This window comes from Gopherus flavomarginatus, chromosome 2, assembly GCF_025201925.1.
Source record: "Gopherus flavomarginatus isolate rGopFla2 chromosome 2, rGopFla2.mat.asm, whole genome shotgun sequence".
Lineage (NCBI taxonomy): Eukaryota > Metazoa > Chordata > Testudines > Testudinidae > Gopherus > Gopherus flavomarginatus.
Window position 1 is genome coordinate 279,077,971 of NC_066618.1, and position 22,839 is coordinate 279,100,809.

The following is a 22,839-nucleotide window of genomic DNA, read 5'->3' on the forward strand; positions in this document are numbered from 1 at the left end:
ATGAGAGCAGCTAACCACAGGTGGTCAGCTCAATCAGGGCCCAGCTAGCCCTGATAAGAGGGCTGGGGGCCAGGAGCTAATTGTGGAGAGAGAAAGGCCTGGCTGCCTGGTAGCAGAGCAGAGGCAAGGCAAGAGGAGTTGGGGTGCTCCATCCTGGCAACACCCCAGGCTCAGGCCTGGTTAAGGTCTAAGGAGGTATTGGGGCTGCAGAAGTGCAGCCTGGGGATAGATAAAGGCAGCAGGTCCAACCCCCTTGCCAGTGATGAATGGCTATTACAGAGTGCAGTCTGCCCCAGTGAACACAGGCTAGATGACAACTGGCAGTAGCCACTGAGGCAAGGTGGGGATAAAAGGTTGGGGGTTCCCTGGGAGGGGAGACCCAGAGTGTGAGGGGACTGCTGGGAGCAGAACCCTGAGGTGAAGAGCACTAAGGTCCAGGAGGGACACGGGGGCCCTGAGGCAAGTGAGACACTGGCCAGCAGAGGGTGCTCTGAGGCTGGAAAAGAGCTAATTCCCAGATGACCAGCAGGAGGTGCTGTGCCAGTGAGAAGTGACCTGCTACAGGGCCTGATACAGCAGAAGGGGGCATCTGCCACCTTATTCCAATTAAAATACAAAATAGATGACACCCCTTTCCCCCCCTTTTGGGATTAAGATGGAGAAGAGGACCGGCATTTCTTATATTTAGGTATAGAAAGTAAATATAGCTATCTCTAAGGCATTAGTATCCGAGTGAAATATGCACCTTTAAAATCAGTTTATGATCTATCAAAGAACAAAACCATCAGCAATACTCGGTCTCTTCGCAAAACCCAGTCAAAGCAACTCATGAAATGCAGTTCTTTGTATTCTTTGAAAACACTGATTCCCTCCTGGTGGTTGGACAAGATTGCTTGTTCCACTGATACTTTATCAATGTAAACCTTTCTTGTTTGAAACTGATGGGCTTTTATATTTTGAAAGGGGACTTTTAAAAAAAAATTAAACTAATTTTTAAATGGTTTTTAAACTTCATAACCATACAATTAAGTTACTTGAAATTGAAGGGAAATAGTGTTGCTCTAACACAAGAGCAAATCACCCAGAGCTTTAGTCAATTGAAACTGTGGGTTCTTTGCATCTCTGAAAAAATCAGGTCCTAAGTGTCCAGAAGATAGTTGTTCAAAATTAGACCCTTGCAGTCAGGTTCCCTTGTTACCACTTTGGAAAACCAGGCAAAAATCTTATTAATGAAGAGATGTTGAATAATCAAGCTATTGTGAATATCCTGCCCATTGTGTGTCTACACTACTTTGACTTTACAGTTGTGCTTTTTTTTTTTCTAACCCTGTTTAGAGGTGTTCATTCTGCAAAAAAATATAGGGATCAGCCACTATTGTACGTTTAGCAAAACTTCCTGAATTACTGAAAAAAATCCTCTTAATGAGTCTAAAGTAACAGTGGCCAACATGAGTTTGTTTTTTCAACCCAGTAAAAAAACACTTTCATCTTTTAGACATCTTAGTACTTCTGCTTCATATGCAAACAGCTTAATTTTAAAAAAGCACTGTAGTTTGAATTGCAAGTTTATGCTAGTATCTACATCTAGACTTGGCAGAATTCAATTTTTTTTTTTTTTTAATAATTTCAGTGGATAATAGATGTTAAATAAAAATGGAGGGAAATGATTAAGTTAAATGTCCACAGTTGCACAAAAAAAAAAGGATATTAAGCATTACTGTCACAGCTGTGGGAAATCATGAGGAGGGAAGTCAGTTATTTCAGGACATTAACATTCAGTTTCAAAAAGTTAAAGTTTTATAATCGTTAAACACAAACTGGCAATATCATAGGTCAAAATATACATCTGTATCCTTAAATGGAACAAAAAAGTTCTCAAGTAGTATTTTTCTTACTTTGTCCCTATACATTTTAATTATCTACGGAAATAATTTTTCATGGGGGCAGCAGGCATGGTGAAGGTTAAATTGACATATACCTATTAAAAACCTAATTCTTCCAAGCCTAGTTACATCTATGACAATGGGAAAAGGTTGATCATCATCATCAGATAAACAAAGCTATTTATTCCGGTATGACAGTAGTGAGTAAAGGGCCTCAACTGAGATTAGGACTCTAATACATTGTGCACTGTATAAATACATAGCAAGGGACAGTCCCTGCCCTACACTATGATTACACAAGACTAAGAGTTGGGGAGAAAAAAAAAAAACGTATTATCTCCATTTTACAGATGGGGCATGGAGGTACAGTGAGATTAATATATTTGCTGAAGGTCACACAGGAAGTCTAGAAGCTGGAAATTAATTGTTAGGCCAATCTCCTTCATTTTCTTCTCCCCTCATCCCGTAACAAAATGAAGTAACTTCTCAACGGTATTACCATGTAGCAAGCTTCTTGTCAGCCCGCAATGCAGAGAGAGAGCTCAGCTGGAAGGTAAAAATATCACCCATGAGAGCTACAAATTTGCATTACTATAATGATTAGGTAGTAGCAATATGAAGCATGACCAGGCCAGTTTCTCAGCAGATCATTCACAATGAGAATACCACTTATAGATTACACAGAGACATAGGCAAGGATTATTACTGAAGAGCCCTGGAGGATGAGGAGCTTGACTAAAAAGAAGAAAGTGATAGAGTAGTGGAAGATTAATATAGTCTAACTAGCAGCATTATGAACAGAGGAGTGGGAGGAGAAAGAACATGAGGGCCACAGAGAAGGGTGTCATTGGACCTGCTCAAAAAATGAGATTAAGTTTTTCCCAAAACTTCCATCCTGTTTGTCAAGGTTTTCCCAATCATTTCTAATAGATCAAAACCATCTTATTTAGCAATAGGACATGAGGGCAAAGGACAGGTAGTAAAAAAGATATAGAGCAAAATTATTCTGGAATAAATGACAGCTTGGATGTTAAAGGGGAAAAAGGCAGTGGCGCCCACCAAATAAGACACAGGAATGGCTCTTCCCCTGACCTGTGCGTCTTTTTCCCCGCTTGCCTGTTTTATAGTAGGAGACTGTCTCTGGCCCATCGAGCGCACCATGTGTTTGCACAGCACCTTGCACAACATGGCTGTGATCTCAACTGAGGCCTTGGTTCTAACTCAATAAATAAGGAACAAGAGGAGTCTGACAGACTAGTCACTCTTCGGCGAGAGGGTAGCAGTTGGGGCACAGTTTTAAACAATGAATTTGGACACCCAAAAGAGGATACAGAAGAGACAAGACACTTACCTGGAGAGATGATGCAAGGACATGAAGTAGGCTTGGGAGTTATCAATAGAAGGGTCAGAGCTAAATCTACAGGCTTCACTAAAGTCACCCAAGGAGAAGGCTTGAGTGATAAGAGGGGCTTCCAGGGTATGTTCCTGGGGAAATTTCAGGAGGAGGAGGAAGGACTGAGAAGGGTAAAAAGAGAACCACAAAATGACAAGCACAAGGAGGAGAGAGGGATGCAGCAGACTGTCAAAGACAGTGGGGACAGGTACTATAGAAAACTCTAGACAGGCAGAATGAAGACAAAGAAGAGGACACTAGGCTGCTCGTGACTTTGGTAAGAGTAGTTTCAGTGACGAGGATGAGATCCAGAAAGTGGGTCATTCTCATGAGGATTTTGATTAAGGAGGAGAGATGGCATGAAACAGGGTGGTGGTTAGAGGCTCTTGAGAGATCAATCAAAATCTTGTGGAAAGTTTAAGAGTGATTTAGCAAAAACAGACAACTTCAGAGATTAAAACTTTAATTTAAACTTTGCCAACAAAAAAAATTAGTTACAAAAAGGGAAATTCTCTGTACAAAAGAATGAGTGCCTCCTTACAACAAGAGAATCTGCCATTGTCAGTGTAGATTCAAGTACACACAGGTACAGCTGTAGGTCATCAAATGGGAAATGCAGAGTATTCAAAGTGAATTTAAGATTAGTTCAGGGTTCCAAATTGGCAAGACCAGTCATCTTGGTCTTTGGAAAGTGTTTAAATCAAGAAACTCATGTCAAAAGCTTCTCTTTTCCTTGCAAACACATTTGACTTGTAGAGCCATAGAAGGCATTGTTCATGCAGCGTGCACTCGAAAGTGAAATTCACCTCTGTGCAGACGGACAACCCCAACACTTAAGCCCTTGTGCTATCCCTCAGCACAGAGATGAATTTTAACCAGAATACATATAAATCATAACCTATGTGACAATCACTTAAACTGTCACTGTGCTTAACACAGATTCTGCTTCTAAAATGAGACAGTGACATACACATGACTAATTAGAGACCAGCTGCAACATGACTACTGTATGCATGATGGCTCCTGGACTGTCACAAGTCAGCATTACTAATGGTAATAGGTACAGTAGCATTTACACCAGTGGAGTCTTTCCATTTACCATCATTAAAATATAAATAAGACAAGGCAAGAGCATCTTTAAAACTTGATTACTGAAACTAGAAGTGAGTTCTGAACCTCTATATACCTGCACAGCCATGAACGCATAACATGATCACTAGTTCCCTGCATTCATCCATGAGCCAGAAGACCACCACAACTATGGTGTGTTAAAAGAAAATGCATCCTTCTGAAGCCAGTCACAGATAAAAGGATCAAATCCAATTTGCTTATTTTCTCCCAGGCCCAGGGTGAGTGGCAGTATTTAGAAACCCACAAGTTTACCGCCAGAAGAAAAACAGCAGTAATAATAATATTTAGCACTTTCATGGCACTTCCCATTTTCACAGCACTATATAAAATTAACTGAGCCTGTGTGATAAGTACCAGTCCCATTTTACAGATGAGGAAAATGGAGATGAGGAGGCTAAGTAACTTGTTCAAGGCCACATGGTGAATCAGTGGAAAGAGCCAGGATTAGAACTTCCCGGCTCCTAGCCGTGTACTCAACTCACTAGAACCCACTGCCTCATGATTATATTAGGAGAAGACTGTAGATGTGTCTCAATCATCCCCCTACCCCCATCCCACAATAAGAGAAAAATTGAGTAATTGCAAAAAGAGGAACTGATTAACAGCTTTATATAGCTTCTTGTTTGAGAATGAGAAAGGCCTCAGAAAAGCAATCAATTCTATTGCATCTTGTAACCTGGACTAAGTTTATTTTCAGTTCTGATTATTTAATTTCTTAAAGCTTTCAAAGAGAATGCAGTAGTCTCATATTATTAATACAAACATAACTCTGCAGTCAGTACCCTTCACACGAACACCCAAATTTTGTGACATTTTCTACTTGTAAATTAAGATTTGTTCTATTTCATTTTGCAACTAAAATATGAACCCGGAAGCCAATCTTTTTCAGATTTCAGGATAGTAAGCGAGAGCCGTAACCTTGGTTTAAACACACCAAACCATGTACACTACACTGAGGGTTCTGAGAGATTTAGATATCCATGAATATTGGCAATGGCCATAAGAAATTGAAAAGAAAGCTCTCTTGCTGCAGTGCTTAGAGTAGCATCTCTTCATCAATGTTGCATGGCAAGAGAAAATAAAACTGCTTTCCTGAAATACAGTTTGATATATGAAAGGAAGCTTCTAAAACTTTAAGTCTTGCTTTACCAATGCACAGCAGTTACTGCCACCTAAGGAGTAAAGTTATTGAAGACTAGAATCCAAGCACAAACATTGATGAATCAGTCTTTTAGATGTACAGATGAAGACATTACTTTGAGCCATCCTTTGGCCAAAGACTGGATTCTTAACTCTTCACGTATCAGAGGAAGAGGAACACAGACAAAACCCATCAGCATCTTCCATCAGAGAGTAGAGAGGTGGAATGGATACACTGTGACAGATGGACAATACTAAGGTGGCTTTTTTAATGGCAGTATTGAACTGAGCACTACTTTCTAACCTGGGGTAAAATCTACATTCCCCCCCCCCCCCAAGAGTTCTTAATTTTGTCTTGCGCCAGAAAAATTCTTTATGGGTCAACTCCAAAAGCACTAGAGAGAACTCAGTTCTTAAGCACGTTCTGCACCAGGAAGGATTATTCCTATGTGCAGCAACTGTTTGCCAAAAGCAGCAATTTTTCACTGGTCACCTAACCGAAACCCTTGGCCCCAGTTGTGTCTTCCACCACCCTGTTGATCTTCTGCAGCCCTTCGCACACTAGCGGGTGGAACACCAAATCCTGATACCCCTCCTCTCCTGTTTGGCAGCCAGCGGTATCTGGAACACACAGAAGGGTGGGGGGAGCAGAAGAGGGGAGAAAACAACCAAGAGCTGAATATAGTACAGTTGTTCATTAAAGCATCATAGGCTTGAGTCAAAGCTCATTTTAGTTGCTAAAAATTATAAAAAATATGGCTTTATATTTATACAGGGAACCAGCACATAATTTGCTTTACAAATTTTAAGTCTCAACACCCTATGAAATAGGTATTTATATAGTTCACCTTAAAAAAAAACTCACAAGCTTATATGGCCTTATACCGTGACTGAGACAAGAGGTGTACAGAAAATTCTCTTAGATACCTATATGGCCCCCTTTACCACAGTATCTGAGCACCTCCCAATCTTTCAGGGGATTTTTCCTCAACATCCTTGTGAGGTAGGGATTCCTATTTTATAGGTGGGGAATTAAGGCAGAGAATAAGTGATTTGCCTAAGGCAGATCAGGGAATCAAACCCAGGTCTCCCAAATCTCAAGCTGGCACCCTAACCACAGACCATTCTTCCTCTCTGGCATAGAACTCTTGAATAAATTCAAATGTCCTACAGGTCTAGAGTCAAATTCAGCTCTGGCGTAAATGGCTGAATCTGGCCATTGAAATCTGAGTCACAGAAAACTGACAAGTCCTAATTCTACAATACTATTTTTGCAAACAGAACATCACGAAGTTAAAGAACTTTGATGCCAGAAGTCTCTTATTATCACCATGTCCTATTTGCAGAACATTTCTGCAGTGTACACAATACAAAAACAGAATTGGTGCCTCTTTGGAAGTAGTCTGCTGTGCTTTGGTTCATGTCAGAATACTGTACTGTTCCTACTGGTCTGACCCAGTACAACTGTTCTTATGGTTCTTAATATATTGAGAAAAATGAAATGCATATAACTGGAACCAAAAGACAGGGAATTATATAGAAATCAATAACACTGATGGTAGTTTCAGGACAGTTATTACTTGGAAAGACATTTTAAGCAACATTTTGTCTTCTAATCTTTATGGAAAAATTAGACTTAGCAGGAGGGTCTGAAACAGCAGAGACAGTTGAAGTTTAAGGCTGAGCCTCCCACCACGCTGTTGGAAGCTGTACAGTGTTATGTGAATGTAATTCAATCCTGTACCTCATTTAATAATTGACAACTCAGGTTTTAAAGAGGGGTCAAGGTAAAGTCATCAGCTAGAGCATGGCAGGAGAAAAAGCATGCACCGCCCAGAGACTGAGGCATTAAGACAAGGGATTCTGGAGCCATGATTCTGAACTTCTATCTGACTAGCATTTTCAAAGTTAGATCCATTAACAGATTGTAGTTCTGGGATTCAACAGTTATTTTACTCACATGCCTAACATACGAAATGCAGACCAGTAATACCAATTTGCAGTTTATACCCAACAATACCAAATGTGATCTAGAACTGGGCTCTGTAATGTAGCTACTGTAGGTTTACTTCCCTTTTAGCTAGAAGAATGGTGAAGGAAAATGGATAAAATGTCATTAACAGGACAGAGAAAAACCCAATTAGAAAGTAAAATAAAGACAACTCTATAATCAAGATAGATCAATACTGCCTTTGTACTACTTCCAGGGATGCCTCTTTATTGCCATCACTACACTCACCACATTTCCTTGGCCTAGGAAAGAACATAAGCCAATCACCGACTGACCGTGTTAGGAAGCTATTTCCCATATGGGCTTTTTAGTCCACAATTACGTACTACCAGGTTTCTTGCACCTTCCTCTGATGCATCTGATGCCATCCATGATCAGAGATAGAAATTAACATATCAGATCAGACTGATCTATGTGAGAAGGTATGGTGGCAGTTGTCCAAGTCATTGGCTGATTAGCCTAGGGAAGCAATCTTATGCCCCCAATCCCAGAAAATGTATTTAAAAGGGGATATGAGAGTCCTTTTACTTTATTAACTGCAGTATCCCTAGAAGATTATGCCAAAGAAATTACTTCTTTAAAAAAGAAAACTTACAGAAATTGAGGTGTGGTTAGGAAATTCCTTCCTCCCAAGTCCATTGGATATTTAAACATTAAGAAGAAGTATAGGTGTCCAACCAGATTTCCTATCAGCTCATTGATGATGCTGCAAGGCAAGGAGATAGATTTCAATTTCAGAACTTGTTGATTTCATAAAACCTTTCAGCTACTTTTTGTGTACCCACTAAAGTTGTCAGAGGCATTAAAGCCTCATCTTCCTCTTACTCCCCACCCCAATAACACATTTTCCAGCTTATTGCGGGCTACTGCTTTGGTCAACTGCACTATCAGCATCAACACTTCAGCAAGCCATTCCAAAACCCTCCTTCCAGGCCTTCACCAGCCAGCTGTAAACGACACAATCCCATTAACACACACACACTGGCAAACAGACTTTATAGCTATCGATGGCTAGAACAGTGGTCCACAGCTCCTGAAAAATGAATTCTATTTCCACTGGACAGCCTGCCCTCTGCTGTATGAAACTTGTTTTAGGCCCCAGTTCAGCAGCTGGCCTTGGAGTATTGAGTCCCATTGGACCTGGAGTATTTTCTTCCATATGCAGAAACAGCAAGTATCTAGCAAGCAGCAGTTTCCTGAAGTGACGGATGAGTCAAACAAGAGAGGTAGAACCAAAATCTTACCACAGAAAATCCTGACTCCTTATCCACTTCTCTAATTAGTAGACCACATAACATTACTATTTGTATTACAGGGCCACCAAAAGATTAGAGCACCATTGTACAAGAGACTGCAAGAACACAGATAATCCCTGCCCCAAAGAGCTTACAGTCTAAACCAGGGACTCTCAAACTGGGGGTTGGGATCCCTCAGGAGGTCACGAGGTTATTACATGGGGGGGTTGCGAGTGGTCGGCTTCCACCCCAAACCCCACTTTGCCTCCAGCATTTATACGGGTGTTAAATATATTCAAAAGTGTTTTTAATTTATAAGGGGTTTCACTCAGAGGCTTGCTGTGTGAAAGGGGTCACCAGTACAAAAGTTTGAGAAACACTGGTCTAAACAGACAAAAGAACAACAAAATAGAAGCAGACTGCAGCATACTCAAAGGGATGGTAGGAAAGTGTCATGTTAGTTCGGGGTCGGCGGAGGGGGATAGAGAGAGAGGGGTTGCTGCTGTTTCTCTATTTTTCCCCATATCATTAAACGCACTGGGAGGGCAGGACAGGCTTAGGAGGAAAAGGCAGCAGGAGAAGAGTTAGCAGGAGGAAGGGAGTAGGACGTAACTACTCCATCAGAGGCATTACTTAAGCCTGGGTTTTTAGGAAGAGCAATGGCTGCAAATCCTGATGGCTGAAGTTTTCCTTTTCAAGAATATCTGTATATTGAAGGATTAGGTTAACAAGAGACCGCATTCCTATTTTCCCATGTTTTCAACAAGATTTTGGTGTCACATTTATTTTCTGGTTTAGTTTAAAGTCCTCCTATTACACTAGCAATATGATTATTGTATTTTTGTATCAGTTGGCTTGAAGTCCCCTTATTTTGATGTTATTGCTTCCAAACATCCTCTTAGTAGGCATGATATACAACTCTAAGTGATCAAAGAAAACATGTATAGCTCATGTAAACAAGCATAATGAATACTTACGATCCTCCAATGATGTAGTTGAATCCCAGAATAACCCACGGTAGATAACAAGCCTAGCAAAAACCAAACAAAACAGAGAAGTCATGAACACCAAAGGAGAGTACAAGGCTGCACAAATTCCTTTGCATCTTCCATCAGTGTAATCACTGCATCTTTTAAACATAGTTACTCGACAAATTCTGGTAATTTAAAATGTGTTGCTTGTTAACTTAAGTCTAAGCATTTTATAATGTTTTACATTTATATAAAAACTAGGGCTGTCAAGTGATTAAAAAAGTTAATTGTGCAATTAATCGTACTGTTAAAAAATAATAGAATATCATTTATTTAAATACTTTGGCTGTTTTCCACATTTTCAGATATATTGATTTCAATTATAACACAAAATATAAAGTGTACAATGCTCACTTTATTTTTTATTACAAATATTTGCGCTGTAAAAAAAATAGTATTTTTCAATTCATCTAAGTACTATAGTGCAATCTTTATTATGAAAGTTGAACTTATAAATGTAGAATTATGTACAAAAAAAACTGCATACAAAAAACAAAACAATATAAAACTTTAGAGCTTACAAGTCCACTGAGTCCTATTTCTTGTTCAGCCAGTCGCTCAGACTAACAAGTTTGTTTACATTTGCAGGAGATAATGCTGCCTGCTTCTTGTTCACAATGTTATCTGAAAGTGAGAACAGGTGTTCCCATGGCACTGTTGTAGCTGGTATTGCAAGATATTTACATGCCAGATGCGCTAAAGATTCATATGTCCCTTCATGCTTCAACCACCATTCCAGAGGACATGCTTCCATACTGATGATGGGTTCTGCTCAATAGCAATCCAAAGCAGAGCAGACCGACACATGTTCATTTTCATTCTCTGAGTCAGATGCCACAAGCAGAAGGTTGTTTCTCTTTTTTGGTGGTTCGGTTCTGTAGTTTCCGCATTGGAGTGTTGCTCTTTTAAGACTTCTGTAAGCATGCTCCACACCTCATTCCTCTCAGATTCTGGAAGGGACTTCAGATTCTTAAACCTTGGGTCAAGCGCTGTAGCTATCTTTAGAAATATCACATTGGTACTTTCTTTGAGTTTTGTCAAATCTGTAGCGAAAGTGTTCTTAAAATGAAGATGTGCTGAGTCATCATCCGAGACTGCTATAACATGAAATATGACAGAATGTGGGTAAAACAGAACAGAGGACATACAATTCACCACCAAGGCGTTCAAACACTTTTTTTTTTTTTAAACGAGCGTCATCAGCATGGAAGCACATCTTCTGGAATGAAGGGACTGAAGCATGAAGGGGCATACGAATGTTAAGCGTATCTGGCACGTAGATATCTTGCAATGCCGGCTATGAAAGTCCCATGTGAACGCCTGTTCTCACTTTCTGGTGACATTGTAGATAAGAAAAGGGCAGCATTATCTCCTGTAAGTGTAAACAAACTTGTTTGTCTTAGCGACTGACTAAATGAGAAGTAGGCCTGAATGCACTTGTAGGCTCTAAAGTTTTGTATTGTTTTGTTTCTGAGTGCAGTTATGTAACAATAACAAAAATCTACATTTGTAAGTTGCACTTTCACGATAAAGAGACTGCACTACGGTACCTGTCTGAGGTGAACTGAAAATACTGTTTCTTTGGTTTATCATTTTTACAGTGCAAATATTTGTAATGAAAAATATAAAATGAGCACCGTACACTTTGTACTCTGTGTTGTAATAGAAATAATTTTTTTGAAAATATAGAAAAACATCTAAAATATTTAATACATTTCAATTGGTATTCTATTGTTTAACTGTGATATTAAAACTACAATTTAACTCAAAAAAATTAAATCACATTATCAGGTGAGTTCACTGTGATTAAATCGACAGCCCTAATAAAAGCTATCAGTGTTTAAACAAATATCTCCTTCATACTCAGTCCTCCACTGCAGGTTTAAGTCTGAAGGGAAGTCCTAATAATACAAAACCTGTATCCCAGTCGTTCCCAGAGTAACAGAAAACCATCAGAAAAAAAGAAAAAAAGCTAAGATGGAACTTCACTGCAGGCTCAAACAGAAAGAATCTGGGTTGTAGAAGAGGAAATTATTCAAAACATGAACATTTTACTGAGCAGTAGTGAAAACTCTGACTGATGAAGGATATTGTTGATTGCAGAAACGTGGCTTTAATTCAAGCTATTGCTGGCCACAAAGTATTTTTATATTGGTGTCAGTTTTTCAGACAAGTTGATTTCTATTTTGGGGGCACCTATAGCAGTTTTATATTAGAACATAAGAACGGCCGTACTGGGTCAGACCAAAGGTCCATCTAGCCCAGTATCCTGTTTACCAACAGTGGCCAATGCCAGGTGCCCCAGAGTGGGTGAACCTAACAGGCAATGATCAAGTGATCTCTCTCCTGCCATCCAGCTCCATCCTCTGACAAACAGAGGCTAGGGATACCATTCCTTACCCATCCTAGCTAAGCCATTTATGGACTTAACCACCATGAATTTATCCAGTTCTCTTTTAAACACTGTTATAGTCCTAGCCTTCACAACCTCCTCAAGCAAGGAGTTCCACAAGTTGACTCTGCGCTGTGTGAAGAACTTCCTTTTATTTGCTTTAAACCTGCTGCCCATTAATTTCATTTGGTGACCCCTAATTCTTGTATTATGGGAATAAGTAAATAACTTTTCCTTATTTACTTTCTCTACATCATTCATGATTTTATATACCTCTATCATATCCCCCCTTAGTCTCCTCTTTTCCAAGCTGAAGAGTCCTAGCCTCTTTAATCTTTCTTCATATGGGACCCTCTGCAAACCCCTAATCATTTTAGTTGCCCTTTTCTGAACCTTTTCTAGCGCCAATATATCTTTTTTGAGATGAGGAGACCACATCTGAACGCAGTATTTGAGATGTGGGCATACCATTGATCTATATAAGGGCAATAATATATTCTCAGTCTTATTCTCTATCCCCTTTTTAATGATTCCTAACATCCTGTTTGCTTTTTTGACCGCCTCTGCATACTGCGTGGACATCTTCAGAGAACTATCCACGATGACTCCAAGATCTTTTTCCTGACTCGTTATAGCTAAATTAGCCCCCCATCATATTGTATGTATAGTTGGGGTTATTTTTTCCAATGTGCATCACTTTACATTTATCCACATTAAATTTCATTTGCCATTTTGTTGCTCAATCACTTAGTTGTGTGAGATCTTTTGAAGTTCTTCACAGTCTCCTTTGGTCTTAACCTATCTTGAGCAGTTTAGTATCATCTGCAAACTTTGCCACCTCACTGTTTATCCCTTTCTTACTGCAACAGCTAACACCATATGAGACACAGTGGGAACTGAACTCTCCCACCAGAAGAGGGTCAGGAGCTCTGGGAAGGCAGCAAAACCTCTCTCTAGAGAGAGGATCTACTGTTTGTTGACAGCTTGTGACTGACCCAGAAGTGACTGACTCCAGAAGGAACTTCACCTAGCCCCTGCCAATGGTAGCATGAAACTCTTTTAGACTTTGGGGGGAATCCCCAAAGAGAATGGTGCCAACAATCTGTTTGCTGTACCTTAAATCTTGTCCCAAACCAAAATGATACAATCATGTCTCTGTTCAGCTGGGCCCATACATAAAGCACTGACATGATCAAGGGAATCATCAGCAACTGCAATACAAAGAAACAAAGCAAAAATTATTCCATCCACCTAAAACCTCTGAGGAACACAGAGGGCTAGCTTTAGAAATGCTTAGAACCTAACAAGTTCACAAGGGTAGTGATGAGCAAGTGAACCAATGAGTCATTCTGTTTTACAGTGGAAAACTGGTCTCACTAGCTTGCTGGGGCTGTAACCCCATTGGTAGTCTACTTCAATGTATGTGCCTGCCAGAAATATTACAGACTTCCCATTTCTTAGAAGACTTTAAAAATCTGATGTACATTTGTTTCAGGATTTATTTCAGACTTTAGATGCACAAATTATGATTTATCTCTGGGGATAGTACGGTGATTTTTCTCAGGGATTATCAGCAAGGAAGTTGGGAAGGAGAGGTACAGAATATATATGAGAAGTAGACAGACAGGAAGAGAAGAGAGACCAGCAGAAACACACAAGACTAAAGACAGATGTACCTCAGAAACAACATATCTGTGACTCCAAAGTAAAGAAGTCCCCACCACCCAAAAAGTCACTTTAAGCCAAGTGACCTGATCCAAGACTCTCTTATTAAGAACTATTTTAATCATTTCTGTAATATTCTCCCACTTTACATTTCTGAAACAAACCCTCGGTGGTCTTTGTCATAGAAACATGCACCATTTCATACACCCTTAAATTTTGCTTTTTAGATGATCAGAGCATTTGTAATGTGATTCACCTAAAATGGGATTCCTTCTGAGGAGTCTCACTAGTGAACTCTAACCCAAGGACTGTTTTTTAGCTCAAAGGGTAAAAAAAGTGAATGGCCATAATGTTAATCCAATCAGCAGGGAAAATAAAGTCCATGGATGAAATCCTGGCTCTTTTGAGGTCAATGGCAAAACTCCCATTGACTTCAATAGAGCCAGAATGTCACCTCTTCATTCCTTAGTTGTGCAGCTGAGTTCCACAATGCATCCATGTCTGCTGTGCCACAAGTTAATTATCTCTAGTTTACAGCAAAAAGATTAACAGCGTTTATTGCTCTTCTAAAATAATCCCAGCAAGAGAAGTCAGTAATTTTCCAAAATACTGATGTTTAATGTATGATAGCTAGATACACTTTAGTGACATCAAAAACAAAATACTCTGCCTAGAAATAAATGTAATATTATCAAGCTTCCTTGGAAAATTGTATCATGCTTACCTGCATGTCCATCACCAAGCCGGTTATCTTTCATTGGACTATTAAGGAAAATACAATAAAAGTAAGTGATAGACCAAGGTGATTTTTAAACTGATTTAGCTTTTAATTTTACTTTTAAAAGTAAACTTAGTGCTCCTGAAAAGTGACAGATCGACAGCCCTGGCAAATGAACTCCTCTAAGCATCCACAGAACAGATTCATTCCAAGTTTTCCCACGTTGCCCTGCCAATGGGACTCAATTATGACATGAAGTGACCCCACCTACACCTGCGAGACCACGCTCACTTTTCATGCCCATTCAATCCTTTGCTTTGTGCTGAGATTAAGCAGGCTGGAGCTAGCTGTCCTTTTCAAAAAGCATGTTTAAAAGGACCAGAACTTCGTCATACACTTGTCCTTCAGTTTGTTTAAAGTTATCAAGAAAAAATGCAGTGTGTCTAGCTCTGGCTGGGCAGCGCGGCAGCCAGACATACTGCTCTGCTGGGGCAGAGGAGTCCCAGAGGGCCATCGGGGACAGGGAGCAGGGGGCGATTGGATGGTGCGGAGGTTCTGGGGGGCAGTCATGGAATGAGGGTGGGAGTCCCGGGGAGGGGGGCTGTCAGGGGGCAGGGGTGTGGATAAGGGTCAGGGGGGTTGGATAGGCATGGTGTCCCAGGGGCCCTGTCAAGGGGCAGGGGTGTGGATAGAGATCAGAGCAGTCAAGGGACTGGGGACAGGGGGGGTTGGATAGAGGGTGGAGTCCCAGGGGCAGTAGGTCCTGAGATGGGGTGTTAGGGGACATGAGCAGGGGGGGTTGGATGAGTTGGAGGTTCTGAGGGGAGCAGTAAGGGGGTGGGAAGTGGGAGGGGTCAGATAGGAGGCAGGGGCCAGGCTGTTTGGGGAGGCACAGCTTTCCCTACCTGGCCCTCCATACAGTTTTGCAACTCCAGTGTTGCCCTCGGGCCAAAAAGTTTGCCCACCCCTGTTCTACAGTCAGAATTCAGCTAACAGTTTTGTTGGTAGTGTAGCAGAATCCAGCTCATCTTCCAGTTGCTCTGTTGGCTCTTTGGGGCTAACAGCGGTAAAGATTCTCTCTATACACTGAAGTCAGCAGATGTAAGAAAAACAGGGAGCACGTCCATTGATTAAGAAGGTGGCATTTCTACATAGTAAGTCTACTGACTATAACCAGAGTTTGTGATAAAGTCACATCTTCTGTTCCCTCTCTGGGTACACTGTTGTCATATGTGACCATACAGGGATAAAGAATTGCAGGAAAAGAGACTAACAGGAAAGGAGATTAATTCAATTTTAAGAAAACAACATGGGGTAGAGTGAAGTAGTGGTGCCAGGGAGGCAATTAAAATATACCAGTGCAACTTCTAAAGCAGCAGATAGGCACACTATCAGTGAACTCTGGGAAAGCCTGTACTGCTCTCATGGTCTCATGTGTAAACAAAAAGACAGTCTCCAAAGCTGTCAGACAAACCGGAACTTTGACCTAGCACAATTATAGTGTTTTCCCTCAAAAATAACCCCATTGGCTTGCCCTGAAGGGAAGGAGCCATCTTTTAATGTCCACGTAAAACTATTATATTTAAGTGCTTTTAGCTAATAAAAACTCATTTATGAATCTGCCTTATATTAGGCATAAACATAAGAAGCAAAATGTGCCAAGAACTTGATGAACAGAAGGATACAACGATGCAAATCCAGTTAAACAGAAGCATGAACATATAATCCGCTGGCCTTCCATCAAAAGCACCTATAAACAAATAAAGCAGTTAGCAAAACAGTTGTCAAGATTTCAGATCACACTATATCCCCAAGAACTACCTCAGTTCTTGATCAGGGGAAACACATGGTGCCAAATGCAATCCTCTTGTGTTTGAGTGTACCAGAATTGCAACATTTGAGAAAGTGGCATTTTCAACAAGTGATCATTTAAAAGAATCTGATTTTGTGAGCAAATCCCCAAATACTCCAAATTACTTTTAAAAATCCATCATTATTCCTTTTTGACTTGTTTAAACACAAATTGTAAGTTTACATGCTGCCTTTCTAAAAAAGTAAAACCTTCCTCCTCCTTCCCTAAATTGAAAGCTGACTGAGCTGGTACAGCTGGATGGTGCTTTCTTGCCTTGATGCTTCAAAGAACAGGCACAGTGGATGAGGGGAGACTGCATCAGTTACAGAATTGTGTCAGGGTTTGTTTGGTTTTTTGACACCACAGACTATAAAAAAGCCAGTTATTCGTCACTGTAAATGAGCTTCCCTGCTCCATTCCCCGACATACAAGCTTCCTTCTGGGAATGTTGGTAGGAAGGGACACAAACAGAGATAGGATTAAATGTTGGGGCATAGATGGATATGACAGCACACAGTATGTATCAAAAGGACAAAACATGGCAAGTGAACATGCAAGTTTTCTGCCCTACCTTCCTTTGGCTTTCTTGCTTTCAAGAAGCTTAAAAATTAGAGCCTGGCAGTTATCTAAACCATAGGGCTTGTGTGTTGTTTTTAAGTAAATTAAGCCAAACAACAACAAAAAAACCTTAAATAAACCATAAAAGTGTCCTATGATATAAACTCAAGCAAATCTACACACTGAAAGACTTAAGACACTCAGGATACGTCTATACTACCCGCCAGATCGGCAGGTAGTGTTCGATGTATCAGGGATCGATTTATCGCATGTCATCTAGATGCGATAAATCAATCCCCGAATCAACGCCTGTACTCCACCTCGGCAGGACGAGTAAGCGGAGACTGCTGCGGCTCCCCCGTCGACGACTCACCACCGTGAGGACAGCCAGGTAAGTCGAACTAAGACACTTTGACTTCAGCTACGCAAACAGCATAGCTGAAGTTGTTACATCTTAGTTTGAACCCCCTTGCTAGCGTAGCCCAGGCCTCAGTATATTGCATAAATGATGTGCACATCTAGACAATTTCTAAAAAAGCCAATACCCTTCAGTGTGATTTGTACTTAACCACTAAGTGGAATTTTGACTCTACAAATCTTAACAGGTGTTTACCCAGTTTCTCATAACAAATCAATTACTGGCAGGGAAAGGTTAATTACGAAGTGCACATGAACAGCAGCCTATGTACAAACATTAAGTTATGGTTCTACTCAGACTATAAAAACTGGTAACTTCTTCTTCAGCAATCTCCTCCCTGTGTCTATTTACTCATTTTAGTCACTAAAGTGAGAAGGTGAGATGTTTGGTATTTTTAAGACTGCTGTTAGCCCTGCAAAGCTAACATAGGTGAATGAGAGTGAGCTGGAGTCTATTTCTTTTTGTGAATTTGAGTTGTTGATCAAGTTCCAGTTTCTAACATGTCCAACGCTTCTGAGGAGAGTGAGGCTCTGCACGTGTCACACAGCATAATTTGACTAGCAGACCCTTTGTTATTAGTGATGATGAGCAAAAGAGAAACCATCCTGACCTTTAGATCCCAGGCTGAGTTTGCAGATCTGGCCATCAAAAAGCAAAACTGGCTGGCTAGTTTTTTTACTTGTAAAGATGGGCCTTTTTTAGGCGCCAAACCTGCACTGGGATATGCTACCATGGACCCTGGCATTTGTAAAAGTCCCACTGACTTTTTTGAAACTTCACATACATGTCGATCTACATTATCAGATCCCAGGATAGGATCAAAACATAGGTGAGGATCTCATTGAGTCACACACCCAGAACACCACAATGATTCTAAAAAACAAAATAAAAAAATAGAACACTTGATTTGTTAAACTTCAGTATACATGCACGGGCCATGAGAAGTGAAGTACAAAATACAAAGTTCTGTTTATAAACCTTTGAATTCCAATAGTACCTAGAAATTTCCTACAACTATGTTAAGTTTCCAAAATAAGAAAAGTATACAGTGGTTGTTAGAAAGAGTAGCTATTAACATCTGAGGCAGTTCAACCTACTTAAAATGGGACACCATCAACTTTAAAGCTAATCATCTTTTAAAAGTTAGTTAAAAGTTTCACGCCCTTTCTCTGAGCCTTTTTTCATATTTTTATTTTATTATATACATTTTTCTCCCTACTGTTGTTGTAGGAGAGATCCATTCAAACAAAAGGGGATAGTGACTGACGATGCCAGGGAAACTGATCATGACAAAATGAACAGACTGGAAACAAAAAAAAAAAAAAACCCCAGAATGACACTTTTTCCTCTAACCTTTTTTACTTGTAATCTCGGGGTTTACTTGTAAGAATAAGACACCCAAAAAAACAACACACCACCTCATTTATACATTGTTGCTTTAAATGCTTGAGAAAAATTAGCTCCAGATTTCCTGATTTCTGTACCAGACAAAATGACATATGTACCACTAAGGTCTGAAAGAACCATCTCATTATAGCCCCTTATTTTAGTTCCTTTTTGATTCTTGGTAGTGGTGATGAAAGTCACTCTGACATCAGAATCTTGGTTTCCACAAGAATTTAGGGAGGTAATTGTTGTTAACCAGTAACACAGGGATACAATGTACTTTCCTGCCTCTTCTAGAGTTTGCACAGTTTTTTAAAAAAAACAATTTAGCATGAACTTTGAAATTCATCTTTAACATGAGTGAATGCCCAAAGCCATGCACAGCCCTTCAGATGCAGGCTATAAATTCTTAACAAAGAGATGGCTAAGGGTGACTTGCTTAGTCTACAAGTACCTACATGGGGAACAAATATTTAATAATAGGCTCTTCAGTCAAGCAAAGCAAAGTGTAACAGTCCAATGACTGGAAGTTGAAAGTAGCCAGAGTTGGACTGGAAATAAGGTGTAATTTTTTAACGGTGAGAGTAATTAACCACTGGAACAATTTACCAAGTGTTTTGCTGAATTCTCCATCACTGATAATTTTGAAATCAAGGTCGGCTGTTTTTCTAAGAGAGATGCTCTAGAAAATATTTTGGGGAAGTTCTATGGCCTGTGTTACACAGCAGGTCAGACTAGATAATCACAGTGGTCCCTTCTGGTCTTGGAATCTATAAATTCATAAACTAGCCCCAAGGGCCATTTACTTCCCTGAATCCCACTGATGATGAGAGTTGTGCTCACTGAGTGATAGCAGCACAGGTTTACATTATAAACAACCTGAAAATGTTTCACTGAAAGTTCCAATAGCACCCAAACAAGCTTTTTAAAAGGGGGTAGAGGAGTTGGTGGAAGGGTACTGAACCAGTCAATTTTTTTGTACTTCTACAAAATATCACTGCTAAGTTACATTTGTGGAACATTCATATTGCATCTTATCATGGTAGTACTAACCTGTCTTCCTACAAGTGGAATGTAGCTTATTACTAAAAATGTAAAATTTCATTTGACATTCAGTACTATAAGTGCAATATAAAATATCTAGATTTCCCAACGAGACCTTATTGTTCATGGATGAGCTACATGAGCACATACAACCAAGAACCGCAATATATGTATTTTCTACAATGTTATCACACATATTTTAAATATTTTGCTTTTGGGGTTTTTGGTTTTTGTTTTTTTTTTAAAACAAATACATAAGCATGTCTTTCTTTGATTTATTCAGTTCAGCCTGGTACGAAGCCAAGCATTTTATTTTTTTACTCTTTAAGATGCTTGCATACAACCACTTGTCAAAGAAGATGTTTACTATACACACCTTCTGCATACCAATGCTACTGCTTTGCTCTGATAGATGCTCTAAAATCTGATCATTTCCAATTATTTTATAAGCACTAAGACTCACAACACACCACTCTTTACAAATGGGCAAACTGAAACAGACAAAGAGGTTAAGTGACTTGCCCAGCACAGACTATCTCCCTCAATAATTTGGACTATGTCTTCTGGTTCCTTTATGTTAAGTGACCCTGTAACCATGCAAAAGAGTGGTACAGTCCCCTCCTACTGCCCCATATTCAACAATTAAAAGTCCTAATCCTTACTCATATGAGTGGTCCCACAGAATGGCTGCAGGATTGGGTCTTAAGTGACTAGAAACCCAAAAGTCACTTCTAGACAACAGAGGGAAGTGTAGTGAATTGATTTTTTCAAAAATTCAATTTTCTATTGTTTAAGTGAACATAAAGTCATGCACATGGCTATCTTTCTCTTTCAGAGCTCTCCCTGAGTCAGAGTCACTGATCATTCCCACAAGCTATTCTGAATGGAACTGTATATCTGTAAAGATGTTCAATCTCTTTGCTAACTCGTGTTAAATCCTACAGCATACACATACTGCAATTATTAACATACCTGTTTCTAGTCGTGATGAATACTGATACAAAAAATATAAGTTCACCAAATAGAGAAATCCAGTTCCTGGACCCACTGGGAAGTAGAATGTTGCAGTTAATGGCCTCCAGATCTGTCCAGACCAAAAAAGTGAGTGCAGTTATATAAATTAAAGATTAACGAATAATCATAATGTTCCATTTTTAGATTAACGACCAAATTTAAGAGTCCTGTGTACTAAATTTTTTATTCAGTGATATCACTTCAAAAGCCCTTGTATCTTATGTCTTACCTCTTATGATCAATTAAGCTACTAAAGTTTTATAAGTAGTTTTCAGATACAGCACAGTTGGCTTCCAAAAGGGATCCAGAGAACAAGACAAGTCCTCACAACTGTTCAACACAATTTTAAAGGCATCCAGCCAGAATCCTTTCTACTTAGGCCAATGGAAGGCAACACTGAGCAAGAAACTCATACAATAACCTTCTGAGTGTAATTTCATTCCGCTAATATTGCACACTATTTTTAGCTTTATGAAAGTCCCTGTGTAGCGACATCATAAACAGTCTTTAACCAGGCGGCAAACAGTAGTCAGCACAGAAATAATCTTGCCGCTTCTGAGTTGATGTGAGACACTCCAGTCTGCAACATTTCAGAATGATGTGTTCAGATCCCAGATTCTGTAAATCAGCAGGGACTATTAGCATTAGAGATACAGCACTCTTACTTCACAGTAACCACTTTGGGGCTGATACTTGGAACAAGGACAAGCTGCAGAGGGAATTGTGTTCAGCCCTTCTCTGTTAGACACACCATGAGCATGATGATATAGGATCCACATCCTTCAAGGCTCTTTCTCCTCCTTCCCCGGTTTTTCGGGGGAAGGGAGAGGACAATTCCTATCATGTATACATACACAATGAGCACTGAAGCAATTGCTTCCTAATACAACAGATCATCCAGTGTGGGACCTAAGCAGCCAGAACACTGACCCCAACAAGTGCCTCCTTGACCTGGGCCCCCTCATCTAGAAGTGGAGGTGCAGGCCACCACTGAGGCCAATCCAAGTGCCAGTGCTCACTGCTTGGTGTTCCACACCCTCATAAAGATGAGATCCCCCAAGCAGATGTCCTGGACACCAGGACAGGGCACCTGGACCTAGTGCCCTGTTATCAGAGAATGGAGACTTAGGGAGCAGGGCTCCGATTCAAACCAGTGTCTACAGCTCCTAGCCCACAAGGGCCCTTCAAGCCCGAAAAGACTACACATCCCAGCAGGCACTGCGCCTCCCAACATGCAAAGCGCTCCCCACCGTGATCTGCCTACAATTCCCGGCAAGCGGAGCGCAGCCCCGTACCGAGCTACTTTATAGCGCCGGCGGCGCGCTGCATGCTGGGACTTGGAGTCCACGCCCTACCTGGAAGCGGTTGATGAAGGCATCGGGCCATAGGAAGAGATAGACAGGGCTGATGAGGCCTAGCTTGCCGATCAGCGGCACCGCGATGGAGCTGGCGAACCAGTAGCGGGTGATCAGAGGGATGCTCCGGAACCAGTCCCCCAGATCCGACATCTCTCCGAGCTCAGCCGCCGCCGGAACCTCGCTACACACCGGCCACCGAGCTACCACGAGGTCGGGGAATCCAGATCGCGCCTGGGCCGGCCTCCGCCTCCCGCTGGAGCTGCCGCAGCCGCCGGGCAGCAGGGCGTGTGGTGCAGGCGCCGCCGAATCAACTCGTAGCCAGACGTGGCTCGTGCGAATTCGGCCAACAGCTACTTCCGGTTCCCGTTCCCACCCCTCGGCATCGCAGCTATCCCTGCATCGAAAGCGCCGGAAGTCCCGCCTCTTAAGGGGACAACTCCCCCCAATGTCCGCTACTTATTTGCCTTCTTCAGGATCACGTGGCATCCAGCCAAGTCAGTCCTCCTCCCGTCCCCCTGCAGTGTATAGAGTAGGTCACTGCTGATGTATAGCTCAGCAAGCCTAGTTCCGCTATCCTCAGTAATTCAAGTGCTGTCTTGTTTGCATCACA

At 40.8% G+C, this 22,839-nt stretch overlaps 1 protein-coding gene across 1 annotated transcript; it reads right to left on the bottom strand.

Annotated features, from left to right (window-relative positions):
• Window positions 1-3,722: 3,722 nt before the first annotated feature.
• On the bottom strand, window positions 3,723-22,577 carry DERL1 (derlin 1). The gene is made up of 8 exons (XM_050941313.1): window positions 22,227-22,577; window positions 20,830-20,941; window positions 16,285-16,349; window positions 14,606-14,632; window positions 13,332-13,427; window positions 9,771-9,823; window positions 8,154-8,264; window positions 3,723-6,168 (listed from the first exon to the last, which is right to left on the bottom strand). Exons 1-8 carry the CDS (start codon window positions 22,377-22,379, stop codon window positions 6,030-6,032), a joined length of 756 nt encoding a protein of 251 aa, XP_050797270.1. The 5' UTR covers window positions 22,380-22,577; the 3' UTR covers window positions 3,723-6,029.
• Window positions 22,578-22,839: the final 262 nt, after the last annotated feature.